We start from the raw sequence: 22,479 nt of genomic DNA on the forward strand, positions 1-22,479 counted from the left end.
GGTAGTACTAACAAGACCCATCACCTGTGCCTAGGTAGACTTTTTCGTGACGCTTCTAGGAAATTAACTTGTGTGCATCCTGCAGACTTCCACCAAATTTGTTTGAGGTAGGCCCGGGAAGGTGGAAGTTTTTCAGGAGGAAGAAACTCTTGAAAAGATGGAGAGAGGCTCACATAAAAGCAGCATGATTTCAAAAACTAATTTTTATGGGAAACTAATCAAAAAAGAAGGCAGTGTTTTTACAAAGATTAATCAATTTTTTTCAGATTTTCTAGCCAGAGGCTGGTGTAACAGGTCAGTATTTGCTGTAGGCTGAGAACAGATGTGAGAACAGGTGGCAAAAAAGGAAAGAAACTTGACAAAGACTCCAAATGTTTGCCTCATACCCAGGACCCAGGAGAGCAGGGCTTTGTGGTAGCAGTACCTGGCATGACAAGTGGTGCAGAAGTGCTGAGACCTCCTGGAGAGCATGCGTGCGTAAGGGAAGCATTTTTGTGGTACCTGGTAAGCTGAAGTCTATTAACAATCTCATTCCCCCCATCTCTCACTCTTCCTCTCTCTCTTTCTCTTTTTCTGGAGGTGTTCTTGCTTTCATGAGCTGTATTTTTTATGAGCTTGTTTGGTACAAATTCTTGTTGTTTACCTCTAATAATTTTCTGCATAAATAGTTCTAGAGAGCAGACAGAAACACTCCAAGAATATTCAGTATTTCAAATATTCTCATTTCCCCTAGTTTGTGACAAAATTAATGCCAGGTCTCTGTTTATTGAGCTAAGGGATGCTGATGTAACCTTCTCTTTTTACCTGAAATTAACTGGGGCGTGGGGGAATCTTTTCAAAAGCATTTTGAGACAGGGACTTATTGTATTTTATTTTTATTGATATATGTTTATAAAAGCCAGTAGAATTCTGCACGATAGAGAGCAGTGTACCAGACATGTAGAGAGCTGTGAACATTTAAAATTGCCTGAGGATCTGCTTCTGGGTGATCTGGGCAATATAAACTACTCTCTCCTGATAGAAGGTATTTGTGCTATGAATCCCCAAATCTCCTTTTATTTACTATCAGCTGCAGAGGTAGGAAACTTATTGTGATGCAGGATTAAGTAGAGGATCCAGAGGAGTCAACCAATATTGTGAGTTGTCTATTATCTGCCTCTTGCAAGTGCTAGCCTCGAGTGGCATCACTCATTCCGGTTCCCAAAGGGCTCAGATTTTATATGTACTGCAAGAAGATAAGCAGTTGACAGAAAAGTGGTGATTTTCAGTTATATTTCCTTCAATTACATTTTTACATACAGATCACTTCAAGTGTCTTATGCTATAAATTGCAAAACAAAAAACACCATATGGACTACTGTATTTTCTGAGAACTCTGAAGGAAAAAACGTTGGTATTGCATTAAGACTGCCACTCATACAATCAGTAAGTTTGTTTGCTCTAAGCTGTTGCACATAGAAGAGTTGCATCTGTGCATCTTTGTCATCTGCCTGTCAGTGTTCACCCAGCTGAGGTACTGGGGGGCAGATTATGAACAATCTCCAGAGTGGGGGATACCATATGCTGAGGTCCACCTTCAGAACTGTGCTATTGTCAGCTTTGCTCTAATGCTGTATCCTTCTACCAAAACCACGTTTATGGAACAGCAAGAGCCAGCTCTCTCATTTGGCACAAGGCAGTGTGAAAAAAGGCTTGAGAAGCCTTAACAGGAAATGAGCTGTATCTAATCCAGTTTGATACAGTAGGCAGCATATTATTAAGCCAAATCCCATGTTTACCCCTTTTTTTCTTTGCACCCTGCTCCCTGAGCCCAGTACTCTTCCCTCTTCCAGGCAGTTGTGAAAGATTTTATAACTGGAGAGATGACTAAGCCTTCCCTTTATCTCTTTCCCTTTTCCTCCCTTGCTTCCTTCCATGTTCATGCCAATAATTCCAGCTGAATAAGAAGCAGCATGCCATTAAAACCCAGCTCACTGAAATAATGAATTGGAATAACTTGCCAGGGGCAAAGTGTGTTTTGTTAAGATACCAGAAAAGACCAATGGACCAAATCCACAGAGCCGTAGTCTTTGTATATACTTCCATCAAATGCAAAAGAAAAGAAAGGAAGATGGAACAATTATGAGAAAGCTATCCTAATTTTATTTTGAGGCTTCTCTTATTTTCATTGAATCCATTTTTCCTTTTTGTCCAAATTTGTTCGTTTCCTGTCATCATTCTGACATTTTCTGTCATATTTCTTCTTTCTTGTCTTCTCAAGTGTTGCCGTTCCGCTGAAATGGCAATCAGCTCCCTGTTAGGCCAACTCAGGTATTCGCAATTTATTTTTGCCTGCCACCTGTTGAAAAAAGACTGGAAATTCCTTTTCTGGCAACAGAAGGATCCATTAGTAACACAAAAGCAGCAGCTGCATCACCTCAGGGATGCACAATAGTTATATACATCCTTTACTCTTATCTACTTTGAGACATTAGGACAGATTGTTCCCTTTAATTCTTTACCTGGAAAAAAAGCTGGAGTCCGTACAGTGCTTAAAATAAGCTGCTGTCTTCTAACTCATGAAATAGCATTTCCAGTCCCACAGAATTCTCTTTAAATTGATTTTGGAAACAAATGTTAAAATTGTACTAGATAGGATGTAGTCTTAATTAAGTGCTGCATTGCTTCAATTTTAAAATTGTGTATCCTTATTCAGAAGACTCTGTAATAACAGAGTGGTAAATCGGACATCTTCTCCAGACACTTTCAAAATCCAAGATTCACTGAGGCTGACTTGGCTGAGAATTCGGGTTATAGTCTGAAGCCATAATGGTCTTATTGATGCAGAAAAGGAAGAAACAGCCAACATACTGGTCCTTTCTTTTCTAATTCTCTGCTTGTTATACTGCCATTAGAAACACTGCAAATATGAATGATTGCGTCACATTTAAATCCTCATTTAAAGGAGGTAGAAATAATAAGAAAAGCTGTAAAGTTTATAAGTAGACTACAGCCAAGAAATCTGAAGAATGCTGTGGTCATTTTTTTAAGCATTTTTCATTCTGCTCCTTTCATGCAGCATCACTATGACCTTTGGCAGGACGTTCCCTATTGAGGCTGTTTTCGTGATCTGTTAGCCTTCATTAGTCCTTGCCAAGTGCCGGTAGTGATGGATTTTCAGACACCCCTTCCAGTGATGGAATGTCATATACCCTTTTCCCTTGCTTTTGCTCCTTTCAGAAAAAGTACTTTCTGTCCTGGTTACCTGGTAACATCAGCAGTGCATGCAATGTGGTATGTTGAGCTAATTGCCAATTAAATAATAGGGAAGGCTAAGATCTAACAGAAAATCATTGTGCGCAGTTCATTAACTACATTTCACAGAACAAAATTTATGCCACGAGGTTTTTAAAAACATGTTTAAGGAAATGAATAGTTCCTTCCATAACACTGAATAGCTACAACAGAATGGAAAGATACTGAAAGTAACAGTTTCTGGGGTTTTCTGTTCATCCCCATCCTAAGGTATGTCTGGTCCATCTGATAATTTCTGACTTTGTAACTTGTAGTCAGAACTGTTAACTAATGTAACTTGCCAAGTTCTGAGAATCTGGGATCTCCCTGGCCTTGTGTGAATGATCAAAAATGAGTACCTGTTGGTAATGCCAAATGAATTAATTAATGCTTAGTTTATGCCTAATTATCCTGTCAGTTACGTGCATAATTTCTTTAGACCGTAGTGGGAGTTGCAAATGCATCTGAGAGCAAAATTTATCCCTTTAACTCTACAATTTTAACTGTCCCCTCAGCTGTCTCAAAGGGACTCTACTCAGCTAATGTTTACAAAAAATATCACTATATATTCTAGTCTACCTACTGGCTACACAAAAATCTCCATATAGGGTTATTTTTATTCTCTTTAAGCTTTCACCATGTTCTCCCTGAATTTTACGCATTTTGTTACAAAATCAGTATCATTGTCCAGCATACTACCAGGACACTCGTCACAGAATCACAGAATTGTGGGAGTTGGAAAGAACCTCAAGAGATGATCTTGTACAACCCCCTGCTAAAGCAGGTCCCCTATATCAGGTTGCTCGGGTAGGCATCCAGAATGGGTCTTGAATATCTCCAGAGTAGAAAACTCCACAATCTCTCTGGGCAGCCTGTTCCAGTGCTCCATCACTCTGACTGTAAAGATACCATCTTTTCTCACTGAGTGTTCATTCTGGGGAATAAAAAAAGAAAAAGAAAGAAAAAGGAAAAAAACAGCCCACAACAGTGAAACAAATGCGGTGAAGCAGAAAAGCAGAAACTGAGCTGCATTTCTGGCATATATGAGATCAAAGCCTCTGCCAGTTGCCAAGGTCTTTCACTTTTAGGACAAGGCAGTGTGTGTGTGTGCAACTGTGTGTGCATGTAGGGGGAGGACTGCTTAGTTACTTGTGCATCTTATGTACACAAAGCAAAATAGATATTAGAGCATAATATTAGAGCATGTTTGTCATTCTATAATTAAACTCTGGAATTTGGGAATTTTGATAAACGAAATTTAGGAAAAAATATTTTGATAGTAAATGAATTGGCATCTGTGGGAATAAAGAACATTTATCTATATGCTTGAATTATTTTTACTACAGAACAATAGGACAATAAGCTGTTTGACATATGGTTTATTGTGTAAACTTAAAATTTACTGTAGGGTATGTTTTATAAGAGAGAGAAGCAAGTCAATATACCTTGAAATCTATTTTAATCTTGCTACTGATGGAGTGCTGAATGACTGCAGGTTATAAAGATCTTTGTCATGCTGTTAGTTTATTACTATGTGAATTGAACTTCTTTTGAGATAGTTCATAAGAGGACTTTTTGTTGCTGGTACAGCTATATAAAAAAGTATTTTTTACAGTCTGTTCCTTCTGTATTTTTTATCTCTTGGTCACAGCTTTGTTTGCAGTTTCCACTGTTGTTTGAAGTATTCAAACATGAAGCAGGTTGGAGGTTTTTTTTGCTCTTAGGAGCGATCAAAAATGCTGCTTACTAAAAATAATCTACTTTGAACCTCACTGGAGCCAAGCAATTCAGTCTGTGGTCAAATGGTGAAAGCGCTAAAAGGTGCTATAAAATGGAGTAGTTAAAGGTCTCAAAATATGACTTTTACAGACTAAAGAGACAAGTGCTTGAGTCAATGAACCTTTTGAAAAAGGTGAGATTCTGGCTTCTGGAACAGATAACAGGGCCTGCCAGTCTGAAAACATAGGATGCCCCTCTAGGGAAGCACTGTGCCAGCACATCATCACCTGGTTTCTTACTATAGCTCCAGTTCCTAGAAGATTGTGAGAACTCAGAGATACATCAGTAAATACCAGCTGCCTCAGTGCTTAGTCCAGTATTTTATACTGTGCTGAAATGTGCTTTGCAAGAGAGAATTTAGTATCTATTTGAAGACCTCAAGAACTGGGAATGTCATGTTAAAAATTTCACCATACATCCAGTCCCTAAATTTCCACCTTTTTTTAATTATTATTGTTATTTTTTACTGAGCCTTCCTCTAATAGATTAAAGGACTGATTTGTATCCAGTAGTTTCAGTTCAAATTTATGTTCTGTAGTCAGGATATTCCTCAATTATCAGTTTGGTATGCCAAACAGACAGAACAAGGAAAAGGTTTGCCATAAGGCATTTTCTCCTTTTCTCTTGTATATGTATGTATATATTTTACACTTCTCCACATTTTTTTAGTCTGTTTTAATAAAAATAATCAAGTTTTATAGTTATTTACAATGTTTAATATGAATTAAGTTCCATCTAAGAAGCGAATTCTCATGATAACTGCAATTCTTAGTCATTTGATACCTAAGATACACACTATTCCTTTAGCCACAGCACTGTCCTAAAAACCCAAGTTAAATTGCTTGTCCACTCTATCCCCTAAATGCTTTTCAGAGTTGCTGTTGTCCACAGTGTGCTTGGTCTGTTTTATGACCTCAGTAATTTATTCCTTACTGCACTGAATGCTGTCATTTTCTAAGCAGTGTGGAACACTGTGAGCACTTTTTCCTTTTTGTTATTTCTTTTTAACTCGTCTTTTTTCATCTGCAAATGTAACAGGAATGATTTTGCATTTAGTTCCAAATAACATGTATTATCAAGCTGAACGTGTCAAAAGCATCCTATGAAATGTAATTTCTATTTTCTTCCACTGGTTTTACTAGGGGAGAAATACTCAACATTTCTAATCTTTAATTCAAGAATATAGTCGTGTCCCTGCCTGTTAGAATGAATGTCAATAAAGTTCTGAAAGGGAAGACATCAGGAAGGAATTTTCCTATGTTAAAGTGACCCTAAAATATGATCTCACAAAGACACTCTTTAAAGTGTCTTCTTCAGTTGAAGGAAACTTCTGCAGTGCCTGCTGTAAGATGCTACCAAGAGCTGTCAGACTTCTCTTACCTGTGTGTTATTTTAAGATCTGTTGTATGTCTGTTGGGATTTCGGAAGAGCAGAGAGTTACATACCACACAGAAAATGAGTAATAAATTGAAATCTGCAAAATCAGTAGCAAGTTTGTGATTTAAGCAGTAGATAACTCTATAGCGCCGTCCTCAAGATAAAGTTATTTTGAGTGAAATTCATTAAATTGTTTCATAACAGCAGAAAATTACTTCCAGATAACCCTTCTCAGAATTTAGAAGAATTGATTACTTGATGATGTGATGGCAATGAGGAGACTTAGATGATTCAATAAATCAAGTCTAATGATGATACTAGCTTGTGTATGTAGCTTTGATTTGCAAATATATTGCTTTGCTCTTAGTTAATTTAGTAGATTGTTTTGTTTTTACATTTATTTCAGAGCATAATGGAGCCTCAGAACTGTTGATATTGGTCACCGAGACTATCATCTGATGATTTCTCTCTGTATTTAATTTGAATTCATTTGATTTTCATTGTAGACACATCTTGTGGGATAAATACAAATCACTAAATATAACCATTTTTAATAAAAATACTAATGATCTTTTAGAACAAATACTGTTTATATGTGCCGTGAAGCATAAAATAATGGTGGTAGAAAATGCAAACACTTAATGAGAGCATCTGACTCATTGTATGTTATAGAAATAGCAATATGTTATTTTGTCAGCAGTAATCTTGTACTTTTGTAACTGGTTTCTTCAAACTGTATAGCACAAAACACTCATCAAGACAGAGGAAGATCAATGGTAAACAAAGGAAAGAAAATCTGCTTACTTCAATTTTTCTCTTCAGTCTGATTGCTTTTCTTTTTGTAAGACATGTAGGCAAGTATGAAGTACATTCTTCATATAATTTACGTGAAGAAGCAGTGTTGCTTTATATAATCTTTTTGTCTGCAATCTCAAGTGACAAATATGGTAGCAGAGATGAAGAGTTTGTCTATGCATTGCTCATGCTTGGGTTGTCATTTTTTCTTTTCCATCCACAAGAACTGTCCATCGAGTTCAGGTTACAAACCATTGAGTACTCTGCTCACAGCAAGCAAATATTCATTTAAGTGCTGTAGCATAGAAATAGAAAAACAACAAAACAAGTAGGAAGCTTTGTTGTCAAGGTCAATCTTAAAGCTGTCTTTCATGTGTGCTCTGCTGCTAGGAGTTCTGGTGGCTCCTGAAATGAAGGTTGCTGCCTGTCTTCTGAACTTCATCTTTCCATGAAAATCACATAAGATTTATTCCCACTCAAGTTCTCTCTCATTTAGCTTTCAACATTTTTCATGTCCTTGAATCCAATATTAACTCTGTTTCTACTCTAAAAGTAAAGCTGGAGTTAATTTTGGAAAGAAATAACTTTGAGATATAAAATGATCACTCAGAAATTCTTCCTGATGTCCTAGTCCTGAAGTTTTCCTTTGTAGCAATGTGCTTAAATTCTTCAGTCCCCGTGTGCCTTACTAACTGACAAGGGACTGTATGCTCCTGTCACTGCTCAATATCTTGCTTCTACTTCAGAGTCCAGAGGATGATCTGCAAATGTATGCGCATTAGATCCCATGACAGCTCATAACTTTTAGTTCTTTAAAATTGCCAGTGCGTTTCTGCGATTACTATAAAAGAAAGGCCAGATTGCAGCATTAAAATAAACCACTGAATCTGAAACAGTAATGTATGATGCCATCTCTTGATTAAGATAGCAAGCCATACTGACTTATCATCAAATTTTAGTATCTTAGAAAAGGAGTGTTCAGTTCCTTTTCTTAGGAACAACCAACACAGAAGCCAGCACAAGAAAGACGTGGAGCTCTTGGAACGAGTTCAGAAGAGGGCCACCAAGATGATCAGAGGGCTGGAGCACCTCTCGTATGAAGAAAGGTTGAGGGAACTGGGCTTGTTTAGTTTGGAGAAGAGAAGGCTCTGGGGAGACCTCATTGTGGCCTTCCAATACTTGAAGGGAGCGTATAAAAAGGAGGGAGAACGATTGTTCACAAGGGTGGATAGCGATAGGACAAGGGAGAATGGTTTTAAGCTGAGACAGGGGAGATATAGGTTAGATATTAGGAGGAAGTTTTTCACTGAGAGGGTGGTGACGCACTGGAACAGGTTGCCCAAGGAGGTTGTGGATGCCCCATCCCTGGAGGCGTTCAAGGCCAGACTGGACGTGGCTCTGGGCAGCCTGGTCTAGTGGCTGGCTACCCTGCCCATGGCAGCAGGGTTGAAACTCGATGATCTTTGAGGTCCTTTTCAACCCAGGCCATTCTGTGATTCATTTGTGATTCTATCAAAAATTGCCTGTGTTAAAGAGAAGACAAATGTGATATATAAAAATGTGGTGCAGAATGCTCAGTGAATTTGACAATGCATATCAAATATTTTGCAGGCAAAGAGCTAAATGTATTTCCCACTTAGAAGATTGTTTTCATATTGTTGGTACTGTAATAAGAATTAGAAAATTTTCTCATCGAAAAAATTAGTCCCCTGAGTTCTCAGAACATTTTAGAACACAAGGCAAATTATAATACAAATGTTGTACATTTAAAAAAAATGATTCATTGTAATATTTTTAGAAGTAGACCAAATGACCATGTATGTGTTGCTGTAATGATTCATTTGACAGATGCGTTAACAGACCACAGAATGTGATACGCAGCAGTTTTTGGTAGTTATAAATAGTAGCGTCCTTCACATTGCCTTATTAAAAAATTAATAAGGCGTGCTGGACTATGTTGTCATTGTATCTCCATCAGTATTAAATCACAGAAATGCCCATGAAGGTAAAATTATTTCAATTTCTGATATTGGTTATTGTATACAAAATATTGTCTGTTCTTCCAATTTAAGCTGTACATCCTTATTTTTTTCAGATAAATTGAAAATGAAAAGTACCTCACCAGTTGAAATAGTTCAGCTGAATATTGAAGGCAGTTAAGAAAATTTGAACATATTGGGGAAGAGGCCAGGGTGGAAGGTTAAAGGGAAGCACAGAAGAGTATGTGTAAAAGTTCATAAATTAAAACATTTAGTACTGATTTCTTTTTTAGGAAGTGTGTGGATATTCTTGTTTTTCAGATGTACTAACATATCACCTAAGATATCAGAATCTGTACTAGTGACCTGGCTTTTGCTGGCTAGAACAATAGGTGTGCAGGAACTGTAGGTAGTTGTTCAGTGGAGTCTGTGGTTATTCCATTTTGTTGCATGGAAAAAAGTGGAGTTTCTGCAAGATGTTATCTCTGCTTTGCAATCAGCTCCTTTTAAATGAGAAGGTTATTTTGATTTCTTGGCTTATTGCCATTATAAAGTAGCTTCTATGAAAGAATACACTCGTATGTTACGTTCAACAGAATAATTATCATCTAAAGTATATGTAATTATTTGAAATTAGTCTATTGGAATCGGAAGTACTTATTAATGTGACTTTGATAACCAAAAAGAAATGTCTTTCTTGTGGCTGACTTGCTTAATCTATATTTATCTACATATCAAACTGCAGTTTTTGTCACAACAATATGAAACTTGGGAGATCTTTAAAATGCACATTTCTAGCTTCAGTCCTGTAAACATATGAGTGCCCACAGTAATTTTGCTATATGTGTTCATCTGACACTTAAATATTTGTAGATACTTCAGTAGATCAGGCATTTGGCTCTCAATTGCCTAGTTTTTTGTTGTCTTTTTTTTTTAATTTAATTTTTTTTCAGTGGTATTTCAGAATAAAGAGCAAAGCAGGATGACTTGTATGTATAAAATCAAGTGCTTTTCTCCATTATCTTTATTTTCAGCGTATTAATTGCTGAGATGTGAGCTTAAGCAGTTCTCTGGACTTGATGTCTGCTGATGATTACTCTTTGACATATGCACTCACCCCCCATTTGATGTACTCCAGCTTCTGCAGCGTCCCATGGCCCCTTCTCCACTGGCTGCCACTTGGGCCCCTGTCACACACAAGTCCCTCCAGTTGCTGCTCCCATGGACACCTGGCCCCTTGGGCTCATGGTCCCACTCCACACTGGCACTTTCACCTCCGTACACACACACGCACACACAACAGAGAGCTCTCACCCAGGAAAACAGTTAGAGATGAAATTTAATAAGAAGACAGGACACACATTTCTGATCAGGGCAGAGCGTGGCCAAACAAGTCTGCTCACCAGCCCACTATTTACACATAGCCAGACCCTTTTAAACCCATATGCCTTTATTTTCCCAATTTTATTTTCTTGCCATTCCACCTTGGTCCCTGACTGAGATCTGTGAGGTCTTCTGCAGAGCCTCTGCTGCAGTCCCTCGTTGGGTTTCAGACTGGTGCATGGCTGTCTGCTGTCCTGCAGTGGCTCTGGGAGGAGCTGGGCAGCTGGTGGGATCACTGGGTTTCCTTGCCCTGCATTGTTCCTTTTTTGTTTTTGTGTTCATGGAGATGAGCCTTTAAACCCATGAGGCTATGGCTCAACGTTTGATGTTCTTTTTTGAGCAAGATTTTAAGTTTTCAATAAACTTAGAAAAACATTTTATTCAAGTGCAATCATGACGTCAGCGTTCTTCCTGATTAACATGGGAAGATCTCATTCCTGGTGTTTCTTTGATACTGTGGTTTTGACTCTAGGGATCACCCAAAGGCCATTCTAATGGTACGTGTCAATGCATTTCTCCAACTGTCAAAGTATTAAGAGAGATTTCTATGTATTCTGTGTGTCTCTGAGGCTTTGTTACTGTTGATGGAGAATATACATGTGAAAAGTATAAACTGATAATTAGCAGATGATAAACTAAGCTTTCTCAAAAACTGTGCCCATCTGGGGACTGTGGAAACAATGCTTTTGGTGCTGATAATTATACATATACTAAAAGTCATTTATCTTCTGAAATATTCAGGATACAATAAAGTCTACCTCATAAGTAAGAATCTGTAAAATCAGTCTTTAAAATGTAGAAGGTCTTTGAATGGTATGTGGCAGTTCAAATGTGTAAAAAATGACCATGGATCTCACCCATAGCTATTCTGAAATGTGTAAACTTAAACCAAAAGGCACAAATGACGTAGTATTCAAAAATGTACTAGCAAATTCTAGTAAACATTGAATTGGTTTTCTTTTTTCTACTGTTTGCAGCTGCTAGTGTGATTGAAATTGTTTATTCACAGGATGAAAGAGATGTTTTTAAGCATTCTCAACAGTTGCAAGTGATTGATGTAAATTTTAAAAAAAGCTACTCCGATTTAAAAAGAGTTGCTAGGAAACATGTAGCTTGAAGATGAAATCTCCCACAGAGCTTGTCTTTGGCTGTGCTATAGGAAATATATCATACAGTGTCCAAAGTTACAGATTACATGAACAAAACCGTTAAATTTTTATAGATATAAATACATCTGCTATGAGCTTGTTGAATACACATGATTAATTCCCATGTCTTCATTTAGTGATGAAATACTAGGTATCACTAAATTCAGAAAAATAGGAAAATCAGATAGAAAATGTCAGGAGGGCTATAAAGGTTTTCATAATCTCTTTGAGTTTTCTGAAACATCAAATGATTTTTTCTTAGAAATGGATCTAATATACCTGAGATTTAATTTCAAGATGATATTCTGAGCTTTTGAAGCAATCAGCGTTCTTTTTCTTTTTTAAACTTTAACAAAATTGAAACTCTGAAAGATAATGACATTTATGGTCTTAATTTTTTTTGAGAAGTTAATATTTTTTGCCCCTTGAAAGATGCTGGCTGAAGTAACCAAAAATTTTTCTTTATCATGTGAAGTAATGCTCATTTTAAGTAATAGTTATCTGTTTATATTCATGGTGACTTTTTTTCCATGCTAACTGTAGAGTCCAGATGTATTTCTGTAGGAGTAGGGAAGTCATTCTCCCTGTGTACTCAGCCCTAGTGTGGCCCCACCTCGAGTACTGTGTCCAGTTTTGGGCCCCTCACTGCAAAAAAGACATTGAGGCCCTGGAGCGTGTTCAGAGGAGGGTGACGAAGCTGGTGAGGGGTCTGGAGCACAGGCCTTATGAGGAGGGGCTGAGGGAGCTGGGATAGTTCAGTCTGGAGAAGAGGAGGCTCAGTGGAGACCTTATCACTCTCTATAACTACCTGAAGGGAGGTTGTAGTGAGCTGGGGATCAGCCTCTTCTCTCTTGTAACTAGTGACAGGACGAGGGGAATGGCTTCAAGTTGCGCCAGGGGAGATTTAGGCTGGACATTAGGAAACACTACTTTTCTGAAAGAGTGGTCAGGCACTGGAACGGGCTGCCCAGGGAGGTGGTGGAGTCACTGACCCTGGAATTGTTCAAGAAACGCTTAGATATAGCGTTGAGAAACATGGTTTAGTGGGGTTATTGGTGGTAGGTGGATGGTTGGACTAGGTGATCTTGTAGGTCTTTTCCAACCTAGCTAATTCTATGATTCTATGATTTGATTATCTTGGATTCAAGGTTGAGCTAATCGGGCTGTAAGATACAAACGGAAGCTAGTATACCTGATCCTGAGCTGCATCCAGAGGAGCATGACCAGCAGGTTGAGGGAGGTGATTCTGCCCCTCTGCTCTGCTCTCGTGAGACCCCACCTGGAGCACTGCATCCAGTTCTGGAGCCACCAGCACAAGAAGGACATGGAGCTGCTGAAGCAGCTGCAGAGGAGGGCCATGAAGATAATCAAAGGGCAGGAGCACCTTCCCTACAAGGACAGGGTGAGAGAGTTGGGGTTGTTCAGCCTGGAGAAGAGAAGGCTCTGGGGGCACCTTATAGCGGCCTTCCAGTACCTGAAGGGAGCCTACTGGGAAGTTGAGGAGGGACTTTTTATAAGGGCAGGTAGCTACAGGATGAGGGGAAATGGCTTTAAACTGGAAGAGGGTAGATTTAGACTAGATATTAGGAAGAAATTCTTCACTGTGTGGTTGGTGAGACACTGGAATAGGTTGCCCAGTGAGGTTGTGAATGCCCCCACCCTGGAGACGTTCAAGGCCAGGCTGGATGGGGCTTTGAGAAACCTGGTCTAGTGGGAGGTGTCCCTTGACTATGGCAGGGGGGGTTGGAACAAAATGATCTCTAAGGTCGCTTTGATCCCAAACCATTCTATGATTCTACGATAGAAACAGAGCAGTAAGCTCTGCATGATGCTCTGTGTTCGTTTATTGATCTTGGTTTGCTGACATTCTCTACCAGGCAATCTTTAAGTAGCATCCCTTACAGGATGCTTTCAGAAAAGTGTGAGTGATGCCTATGAATTATGGCAGCAATAAGTGATCTTTTTCTTATTTATTACTTTAGAAGAAAGAACAGCCAATTGCTGATAGAGCAAAACATATGAATAGAGGCTTGGAGGACTGGCTGCCAGGCCCTTTGCTACTGACATGATGATTAAGGAATGTGTGAGTACTGGTAAGCAGTACTGCCTTATCTGAAGACATTTCAAAGCAAAACCTTTTCACAGCTCAACAACTCGAGAAGAGTAACCAAGCAGTAACTGACCCTTCATTGCAGTCACTGATTAACTTCAAAATGTATCCACTGGAAAACCCTTGCAGGGAGAAGAATCTTGATTTATAATGAATCTGTGAATGCAAATAAGAAAAATATGATATCTCATTAGTGACATGAGCTATCTGAGAGGACAAAATAACAGAAAGCCAATACAAACTGTGGGAAAAAAAATAGAGGGAATGATGCAGTAGGCAAGCAAAGGAAAATTCCATAGGGCTCCTTAATTGCTTAACTGAAAAACAAAGTACTTACTGAGCAACAGACTGAAGAAGTTACTGAGTCTTGAAATCTGGAACCTTAGATGTGCAAATATAAAAGAAGCAGGAGGGTTACATTCACAATGTGATTAAATACCAGCATGTTTTCCTACTTGGAAAAAAAGAGTGCATTAGAAAATTGCGCTGTAACAATAAAGTTGGCGTTCAGGTCTGTAGTATCTTCTGTATCTTATAACAATATTCTGAATGTAGTGCTTCTTAACACATTTTTGTTTCTTCTTATAGACATTATGTATTCTTGCATTGTAGAATAGGTGCAATGGCTCAAACATGTCTAGGAATTTGTGATCTTTATGCTTCACTCTTGAGGAGAAGTTACAGCTTCCAAGGAAAGGGTGGGCTAGAAAGGTATAAATCGAGTAACTCTGAGTATGTTGTCAATCGTGTGCCAGGATGTTTGTTCTTTTAAGCCTAAGGTGTGAGTGTTTCAGTTAAAAGGAAGGCAATAAGAGCAGCTTTATAAGTATTTGTGGAAGAATTGAACTATTTAGTTATTTATATAGCATCTGTAAACAATAGAAAATGAATTGGGAGTGGGTGGTGTTAGACTGCTCTTTGCTCCAACACACTGGGTGCTTGTTATGTTTTTGCATATTGTGCTTGAAAGTGTTCATTCTGTTCAAGAAGAACATCTTATTTATGGGCCATCAAATTGATGAGCTTCTTAGCTGGCTTTCATTCATGTGATATGAAAAAAATAGCTATACTGTTTAAAAAAGAGTAGTATAGAAAGTACCAGAAGCTTCACTGTTGGTGGCTGACTGTTTGGGACAGTGGGCAAACAGAATGGGTTTTGGAAGGTAGAAATTTGAACTTGCATTTCCACTTGGACAGATATGGCAAAAAAAAAGAAGAATGTAATTATAGAAATCAAATCTGATCAGGAGGAAATGAAATGTTTCTATACAAATCTTTGTGAAAGGAATTAAAGCTACTCTTAGGCCCTTAAGGGACAGCCAGCTATCACTGAAAATCCTTCGTAAACTTAGCTATATGATCAGGGCCAACTTGGAGGTTTACTTGCAGTGATCCCAGAGCACTGTAGTGAGATTAATCTGTGTGGTGGGAAGATATTTGGCTTTTCTGGTAACAGACAATAGTAAACACTAGTGGCTAAAATAGTGGTTTCAGAATTAAATTGAGGGATTGTGGATGACAGGCTTTTGAATAAGATGCAGTGCACTTTCTTATGTCATCATCTTACCTAAAATTCAAAAAACTGATTGATCACAAAATTAAATTGCAAGGACTAAAATAGTAGAAGATGACAATAGGTAATTTTCAGTGTGCATCATTATTTTCTTAACTTCAAAGGTTTATTGATAATTTGAAATACTGAGCAAGTATTAAGATTTATGACGTTTTAGTCTTCACAGCAAAAAATGCAACCTCTTCTAAGAAAATCAAGATAACAAGCACTTAGATGCTTACTAAAATCACTAAAAGAGCCTGAAATAAAAACAAATAGAAAATACTGATTAGGTTGAAGTATTGTGTTGCTTCTAAAAGCTTTGATTATAACTTTCCACTATGTTAATTTACTGGTGAATTATTGCAATTATATATATTCATGTTTTGAAAAAGGGTGGAGAACCAGAGATTTCCTCTAGATTATTGTATCTATTTATAGTCTAATCTGGATGGAATCTCTACCAATTCCAAAACTTGAATGTGTATAATTATAATAATACAGCAGGAAATGAGAACTGCAACAAGAATCTTGATTTACCTCTTAGCTAAGCGTACCAAGCCAGAGCTCCTAAGCATGTTTCTTTGCCCCCTCTCTATCAGTTCTGTGCTAGTAATTTCTAAGAGGGAGCCCTGAACAGATGTTGGGAGCTGCAGCAATCATGCTGGACCCATCCTGAAAGCCTTAGGAAGGGAAAATCCCATTATGGTAGAAGTTGAGATTTACTGATACGCACAACTTGACTACCTTTCTTCTTCCACTCTCTTCCAGTCTTGGTAGTTAGTTATTTTTCTAATACATAACTGCAAGCTGATTCTCTGTTGTCATTTTTTTTTTCCTAGCTCCTCTCTTTTTACTGTGTGCTAGTCTAGTTTGATATACAACAGATAAAATAAACATCCTCATCTGCATCAGTTCTGTTCCTTCAATCCTTTGGTCTCTTGCTGTGGATAGTGCAGACTTCTCATCCTCATCTATATTCACCTACCTACATCTCAGTCCCTTTTCCTTTCTTTCCGTCTTTCTTTCCGTCTTTCTTTTTTTCTTCCCCTTTGGGGTAATTTGTTGCTGCCATCATCCTACACTTCACTTACATATCCCACCACTGTCCCTCCCCTCTCTAATGCTGAATTCTGTTTCTTTGCTTCCTCTTCACCCCTTAAGCATCCTCCCTGTTGCTCTGATTTCCACTACAGACTTTCTTCCTTTTGCCTATCCTATCTTAATTTCTGACAATTTATGAAGTTTATTGATACTGCTTTAGATCTTACGATCTTTATTCTGTTTACCTGCACTTTTCCCTTCACTTTTATGCCTAGGTTATGAGTTTTACATCAAGTAGGGAAGTGTTGTAAACCAGACTATTTCATAGCTGTGAAGCAAGTGTCTTTTGTTTCTTAATGAAGTCAAAAGGTATTCAGTGAAGATCTGAAGAAAGCCACAGAGAATATGGAAGAAAATTTAGACATTTTCCTAAAGGTCTTTTTGAGAGATTAAGGAATCTTTGTGATCTGGTAGTGTAGAGGGGCAGCTCTTTCCTTTTGTCTTGAGAGCACCCTGATCATCATGAAGCGTCCTGAGACACTGAAAAGCCTCCAAAGCAGTTCTGGGAGGAACCCATGCTCAAAATCGAACACGCTCTCTATTAAGCAGCCAGTGTCCCAATTCTTCCCCACTGTCTCTGAGAGGACTACACTCCAGACAGCTCACCAGAAGGAGATTTCCTGAATCTAGAAAGGCAAAGACCTGCAGTTGAGATTGGCTCTTCTCGGAAACTAAATGGTCAAAAGGGATATAAATGTTCTACTGAGCATTAGATAGTAATTAAATTGGATACAGTTGCAGCTAAGTGCTTGCTTATTGCATTATATATGAGGGTTGCTTCGAAAGTAGTGCCTCCTATTTTATGGTGCTGCCCCATGACATCAAAGGCAGATGCTGGTGGTATGGCAGTAGAGATTGAACCTTCCCGACGTTATCTCATTCCATTTTGTTGCCGTACACCAGTTGGCAGCAGAGGGGCAGTGTGACAAAATGGTGTTTGACATGGAAGTGCGGATGAAGCAAAGGTGTGTCACTGAATTCCTCTACGCAGAAAAAACGGCACCCATTGTCATTCATTGGTTCTTGCTGAATGTTTATGGAGACCAAACAGTGGATGTGAGCACAGTGAGGCAGTGGGCGGTGCATTTCTGCAGTTACAGTAGTGATAGTGGGTCACGTTTACTGCTGCAGACTTTTACCAGCAGAGCATGCAGGTTCTTGTTTCTTGCTGGTGAAAATGCACATTTAATGGTGGTGACTATATTGGAAAATAGTGCTTTGTAGCTGAGAATTTGCTCTACCAAACAGTGTTACTATGCTCTTTGTATCTGTTGTAGCTCCCATGGAAATAAATAGGAAGCATTACTTTTGGAGCGACCCAGGCATTTTTTAAATGTGGTTTTCATTTGCTGAAATTGTGATCCTTTGTTGTTAGGAAAAAAAAAGAGGATAATATACTGTGCAGATGAAAAGGCGTAGATCCAGGCATGTGATCACTCTGTTTTTACAGGCAGAGAAGTGAGTTGTACTAATGATCCTTCTTTTGTTAGGGAATTATTTTTAACAAGGCAACAATATCCTTCTCTCTCTGCAAGGAAAAAAGGATGAGAGCTGTAAAGTTAAAAAGACAGAGGATGACACTGCATGAGCATTGCAGCCCACAGAGCTGCCCCCGGTGGGAGAGCTGCTGCCTCAAATATGCCCGGACTCACACTCAGTCAGCTGGGCGGTACCATCGCTTACAGTCACGCTGCTTCAGATGTGCAGAAGATAACCCGTGTGCTGTCTCATCTAATAGCAGGCAGTGCTGCCCAAATTCACCAGAGCAATGTGAAGCAGCCTCACTTCTTGTCTGCAAGCTGAGATAAATCAGGAGAGATGTGCTACATAGACAGAACCCACTCAGCTGAAATAAGTGAGAGCAAGGCAAGGATTTTAATCCTGGCAGGGGGGATATTTCTGTATCTGAATAAAATGAGGTATTTTTAGCATTTACTGACACGATTTTTATTTACTGTAATTTGAACCAGTGTTCAAACTACATTTTCTGAGCCAACAGGAAGGAATTTCCGGAGATCTGGAGAACAAAGTAATATTCCAGAAAGAATCTGAATTCTGCAAAAGAGAGGGAGGAGAGGTCTGCTATTTGCAGTGATGTCTGTAATGTCAGAGAGAGAGCAAATGTTTGCTCTTAACAGTTTCATCTATCGATGCATTTGAGCACAGTTATTATGACCCTGAGTTACTGTGTAATTATTATTGCTCCCAACAGAGTTACTGTTTCATTGCTGTTTAATTATGTGCATTATTTCAGAATGACTGTGCAATTTAATTCCTGTCACTGAAATAAATGTTCCAGGAGAGACAGTGTCATACCAAAAGAAGCTTCAAAGTCAGGGTCTGGATACTGGACAAATACACAAAATGATTTGTTGGTGTAACCTACCTCTGTCTATTTGAGTCATCACAGAGACGCAGTAGCTCATACCTCCTCCATTTAAAGCAGATGGCTGAGATAGTTGTGAATATCCCTTAGCTGGCAAAGAAAACTCTAATGCTGAAGTCTGAAGAAACTTCAGAGCTAAGAGAAGCAGGAGAGTGACATTGTTAAATCCAGCACTTGAATCCAACTACAAGATGCATATGCATTTGTTATCAAAGTAAGAGCCTTTTTCAAGGGGATGTTTCCAAATCAATCCCAGTTCTTGGGAACCGTGTTCATGTCTTCTGTTTGTTTTGCTGAATATCCTTTTCATGTAACACTCAAGATTCTCAGGATCAAAGCAACTAATATGGTTTTGACCTCATTGATAAAGATCTAGGAAAAAGTATGAAGCTTCCGTAATTCCTGACTCAAAAAGATTCTCTTTTGGTAGTTCCTGCCATTTTCCTACACTGTGAGCTTAATAAAACATCCTATGAAACTCTCTTCAAGGAAAGCTCCCTTAATTTTTGTGGCATGTTCAAATAAGTGCCTTTTCAGCATTATTTGAAAATCTGTGTGCTTGAGTGCTTGGGCAAGGAAAATGGAAACTAACTTTTTGCTCAGAGAGCTTCTAGTGATTGCTGATGAAAATGGGTAAAGGAGGCAACAGCTGTTAGCTAACAGCCAGCACACTCAGAGTGTAGAACAAAAGTTGATGCTGTGGATCTACTGGTCAATCGCACATGTTTTGAAAGTTTTACTTCAAACCAGCTCTTTATGGTGCTGTGGATGGGATACCCATTAGCATCTGGAGCACACTAGATACAATCCCTCCAGGCAATTTTTTACTAAATTTGAACAGAAACATTAATGTAGGTGAACCCTAGAAGAAGCAGCTGAGACTGCTGTTGCTGACCTGAGCCTATCTCTGGGTGCCAGAGACAAATCTGAGGGTCACAAGGTAGAGTTAGAGAGGAGAAATGGGCAGCCCTGGGTGGTAGTAAAACAGCAGCCCCAAGGGTCTAGGAGGTTTTTCAAGACAAGGAACAAGGGACAAATGAAAAGCCCTGATGGCAGAAACGTATTCTTAGTTGCCTCAGGGAGAGACATAAGACAAGGAACTGAGACAGGCATATGGAGCAGCAGCTCACAGACTTGCTGGTAATCACAGCAGCATTTATCCCAAGCATACTTACAGAGTTCGGTATGTTTATACTTGTGCTTTGACATTGAAAACTGCCTCTTTCTTGGTGTTTGAGGTAGGAAACTGAGCAGTTTTCAAACAAGATCTGAAGTAATTTTGTGCAAAATGAGAACAGTGCAGTAAAAACTTTGACCTGGGAAGATCAAGAGTCTAGATGAAAGGCAGAAGCTGTGGTCAGTCATTGATACCTGTCATGGAAGCCTGGAAAACAGGAGCATCAAGACTGCATCCTGCTAAAAGTGAAAAAGCCATTTGAACGTGCACATCTCCTGGGACACATGTTACTAAAAGGTATTTAAGTACCTGTGAGCAAATTCGCGTAATGCAATTGTAACAAAATTTATTAACTGAGCAGAACGGATAAGATCACCACATGCCCAAGATAGAGCAATATTATGTTAGTGATGGAAACAGTGCTTTGTGTGAAGGTCATAGCTTAACCAGTGCTCCAATGGAGCCAATCAAGAGGGCATAGATTGAGTATGAACAAGATGTGATGCATATAAAAGATGGTTTCATGAAAGCGTGGCAAGAAACCCATTAAAGAAAACAGGAAATCACACAGTGCAAAAATGCTGATGCAGTGCCCTGAAGAAACAGACAAAGCCACCAACCAGAAGGAAAAGTCTAGCAAAACATTGGTTGAGAAAAGCAAAAGGCATTATGGAAGTAAAGCATTCAGGTAACTAAAAATCTCAGCATATTCAAACAAAGTCACGTGTTCCATTAACTTCAGTTTAGTATATATTCAGGCAGAATTTCTCTCACAGGGAGAAAAGAAAACTTTAAATATGACATTGCAGGAATCATTATGTTCAGCTTTTTAAAGGAAACAGATAAAAACTAATACTGCTTTTCCATAGGAACATTAATTGTGCTAAACTATTAAAGGAACTATATACTAGCCAAAGTAATTAGCCCTGAAAAAGGTTCGTGTGCTTTGGTTTCACTGTAATTTTCTTATTGTAGATTTAAAAATCATTAATTAATGTGTAGTATTTACTGAGATCAGGGAGGATAGAATGCCACAAACTATATAATATTTAGTATTTCTAATAATTTGAAATCTGTAAATGATATAGATCCAATCCAAAGCATAGTTTTGGTTTAGGAAGATGGATATAAAAGAGGATGTTCAGTACTGACAGTTACTATACAACTTATTACCACCAGAAGAGCTGAGTATTGTATGGACTTCTAAAGAGTGTGCTGACTGAATAAAAGATATAATTAATTTAATCCAGAAAATTCAGCAATACATTAATTATTCAAAAGGCTCTACTATATTAACTCATAAGTATTCGGTTTAGACAGATAATATGGGAATTTAAATTCCCATAAATGATATGAGATAAAGCTTTATGTCAGAATTATTCACTCCTTTTTCTTTCTCTCTAATCAGGTGGTTTTAGTTCTCTGAATACTTGTGCTGCAAGGCAGAATTCCTTCTGAGATCATCTCTGAATAGAAGATAACCATGAGGCTCTTCATCAGTCATCTTGTTACACTCTGTTTCATCTTCTGTGTGGCAGGTAAGATGCGTAAATTCATTTAACTGTTTTCAGTTTTGTGCATTCCAAGGTCAATTTCACTTTTTGTATGGTTGCAATACAATGAATTAATAAATGTGAGTAAGTATGAGCAGGGAAGCGTACTTACTACATTGGAAGTAAGTAACTAAAAGCTTAGAACAAATGCAGATCTGGACTTTAAAATTGTTCTTGGCTACGCCCACTCAGTATACAGAATCATTTCCTCTAGGTTTATCTAAGGTTATAAAAATGTATCAACCATCTATTTGTGCACTGATAATCGGGATGATTAGAAGAATGAAGAAGACAAAATAAGCACAAAATTCTCTAATATTGTCACCATCTAAAATTCACAAAATTAGAATTTCCTACTAGGACGCTGTAGTAGTAGTTTTCATAATAGAGTGGGGCAATGCTATATATACTAACTTTAATTGGAAATTATAAATAGTAAAACTTTTCATAAATATAGATGTGACTATTTTAAACTTGCAGGAGCTGTATTTCTGATACCTAAAATTACAGAGATTTTTGCAACTCAAATTTTGGTTCAGTTCTAAAAGATAGAAGAGCTGTTTGGAAAGTTAAAATTCTGGATTAAAATTTACTTCCTGCTCCAGCCTTTCCAAACAGCTCTGAGATTTGTAAAGCCTGTTTCAAACATCCTTGCCAACTTAAATAAATGCTGGTTTTTAGTTGCTGTCATGAATTGGGTTGCCAGTATAGAGCTCAAGAAAGAGAACATTTTGCTTACGTACAGACTGCATGAATTAAGATCTCAGCATGTAAAAAGCAGAATAATTAGATTGTGCATATAAAAAACGACTGACTGAGGTTTGAGAAGTGCAAGTATTCATATGAATTATGTGGTTATTTTC

The 22,479-nt window shown here is 38.3% G+C and overlaps 1 protein-coding gene across 1 annotated transcript in view; it reads left to right on the top strand.

Moving 5' to 3' along the window:
• LOC110392623 overlaps positions 1–18,410 on the top strand; it is a 155,265-nt gene extending 136,855 nt beyond the window's left edge. Inside the window, exons 4-5 of the mRNA XM_021384893.1 lie at positions 391–504; positions 18,036–18,410. Coding sequence (XP_021240568.1) covers positions 391–504; positions 18,036–18,308 — 387 coding nt within the window. The 3' untranslated portion in view covers positions 18,309–18,410. The remainder of the gene's footprint in view (positions 1–390; positions 505–18,035) is intronic.

Source organism: Numida meleagris, chromosome 1 (genome assembly GCF_002078875.1).
Source record: "Numida meleagris isolate 19003 breed g44 Domestic line chromosome 1, NumMel1.0, whole genome shotgun sequence".
NCBI lineage: Eukaryota > Metazoa > Chordata > Aves > Galliformes > Numididae > Numida > Numida meleagris.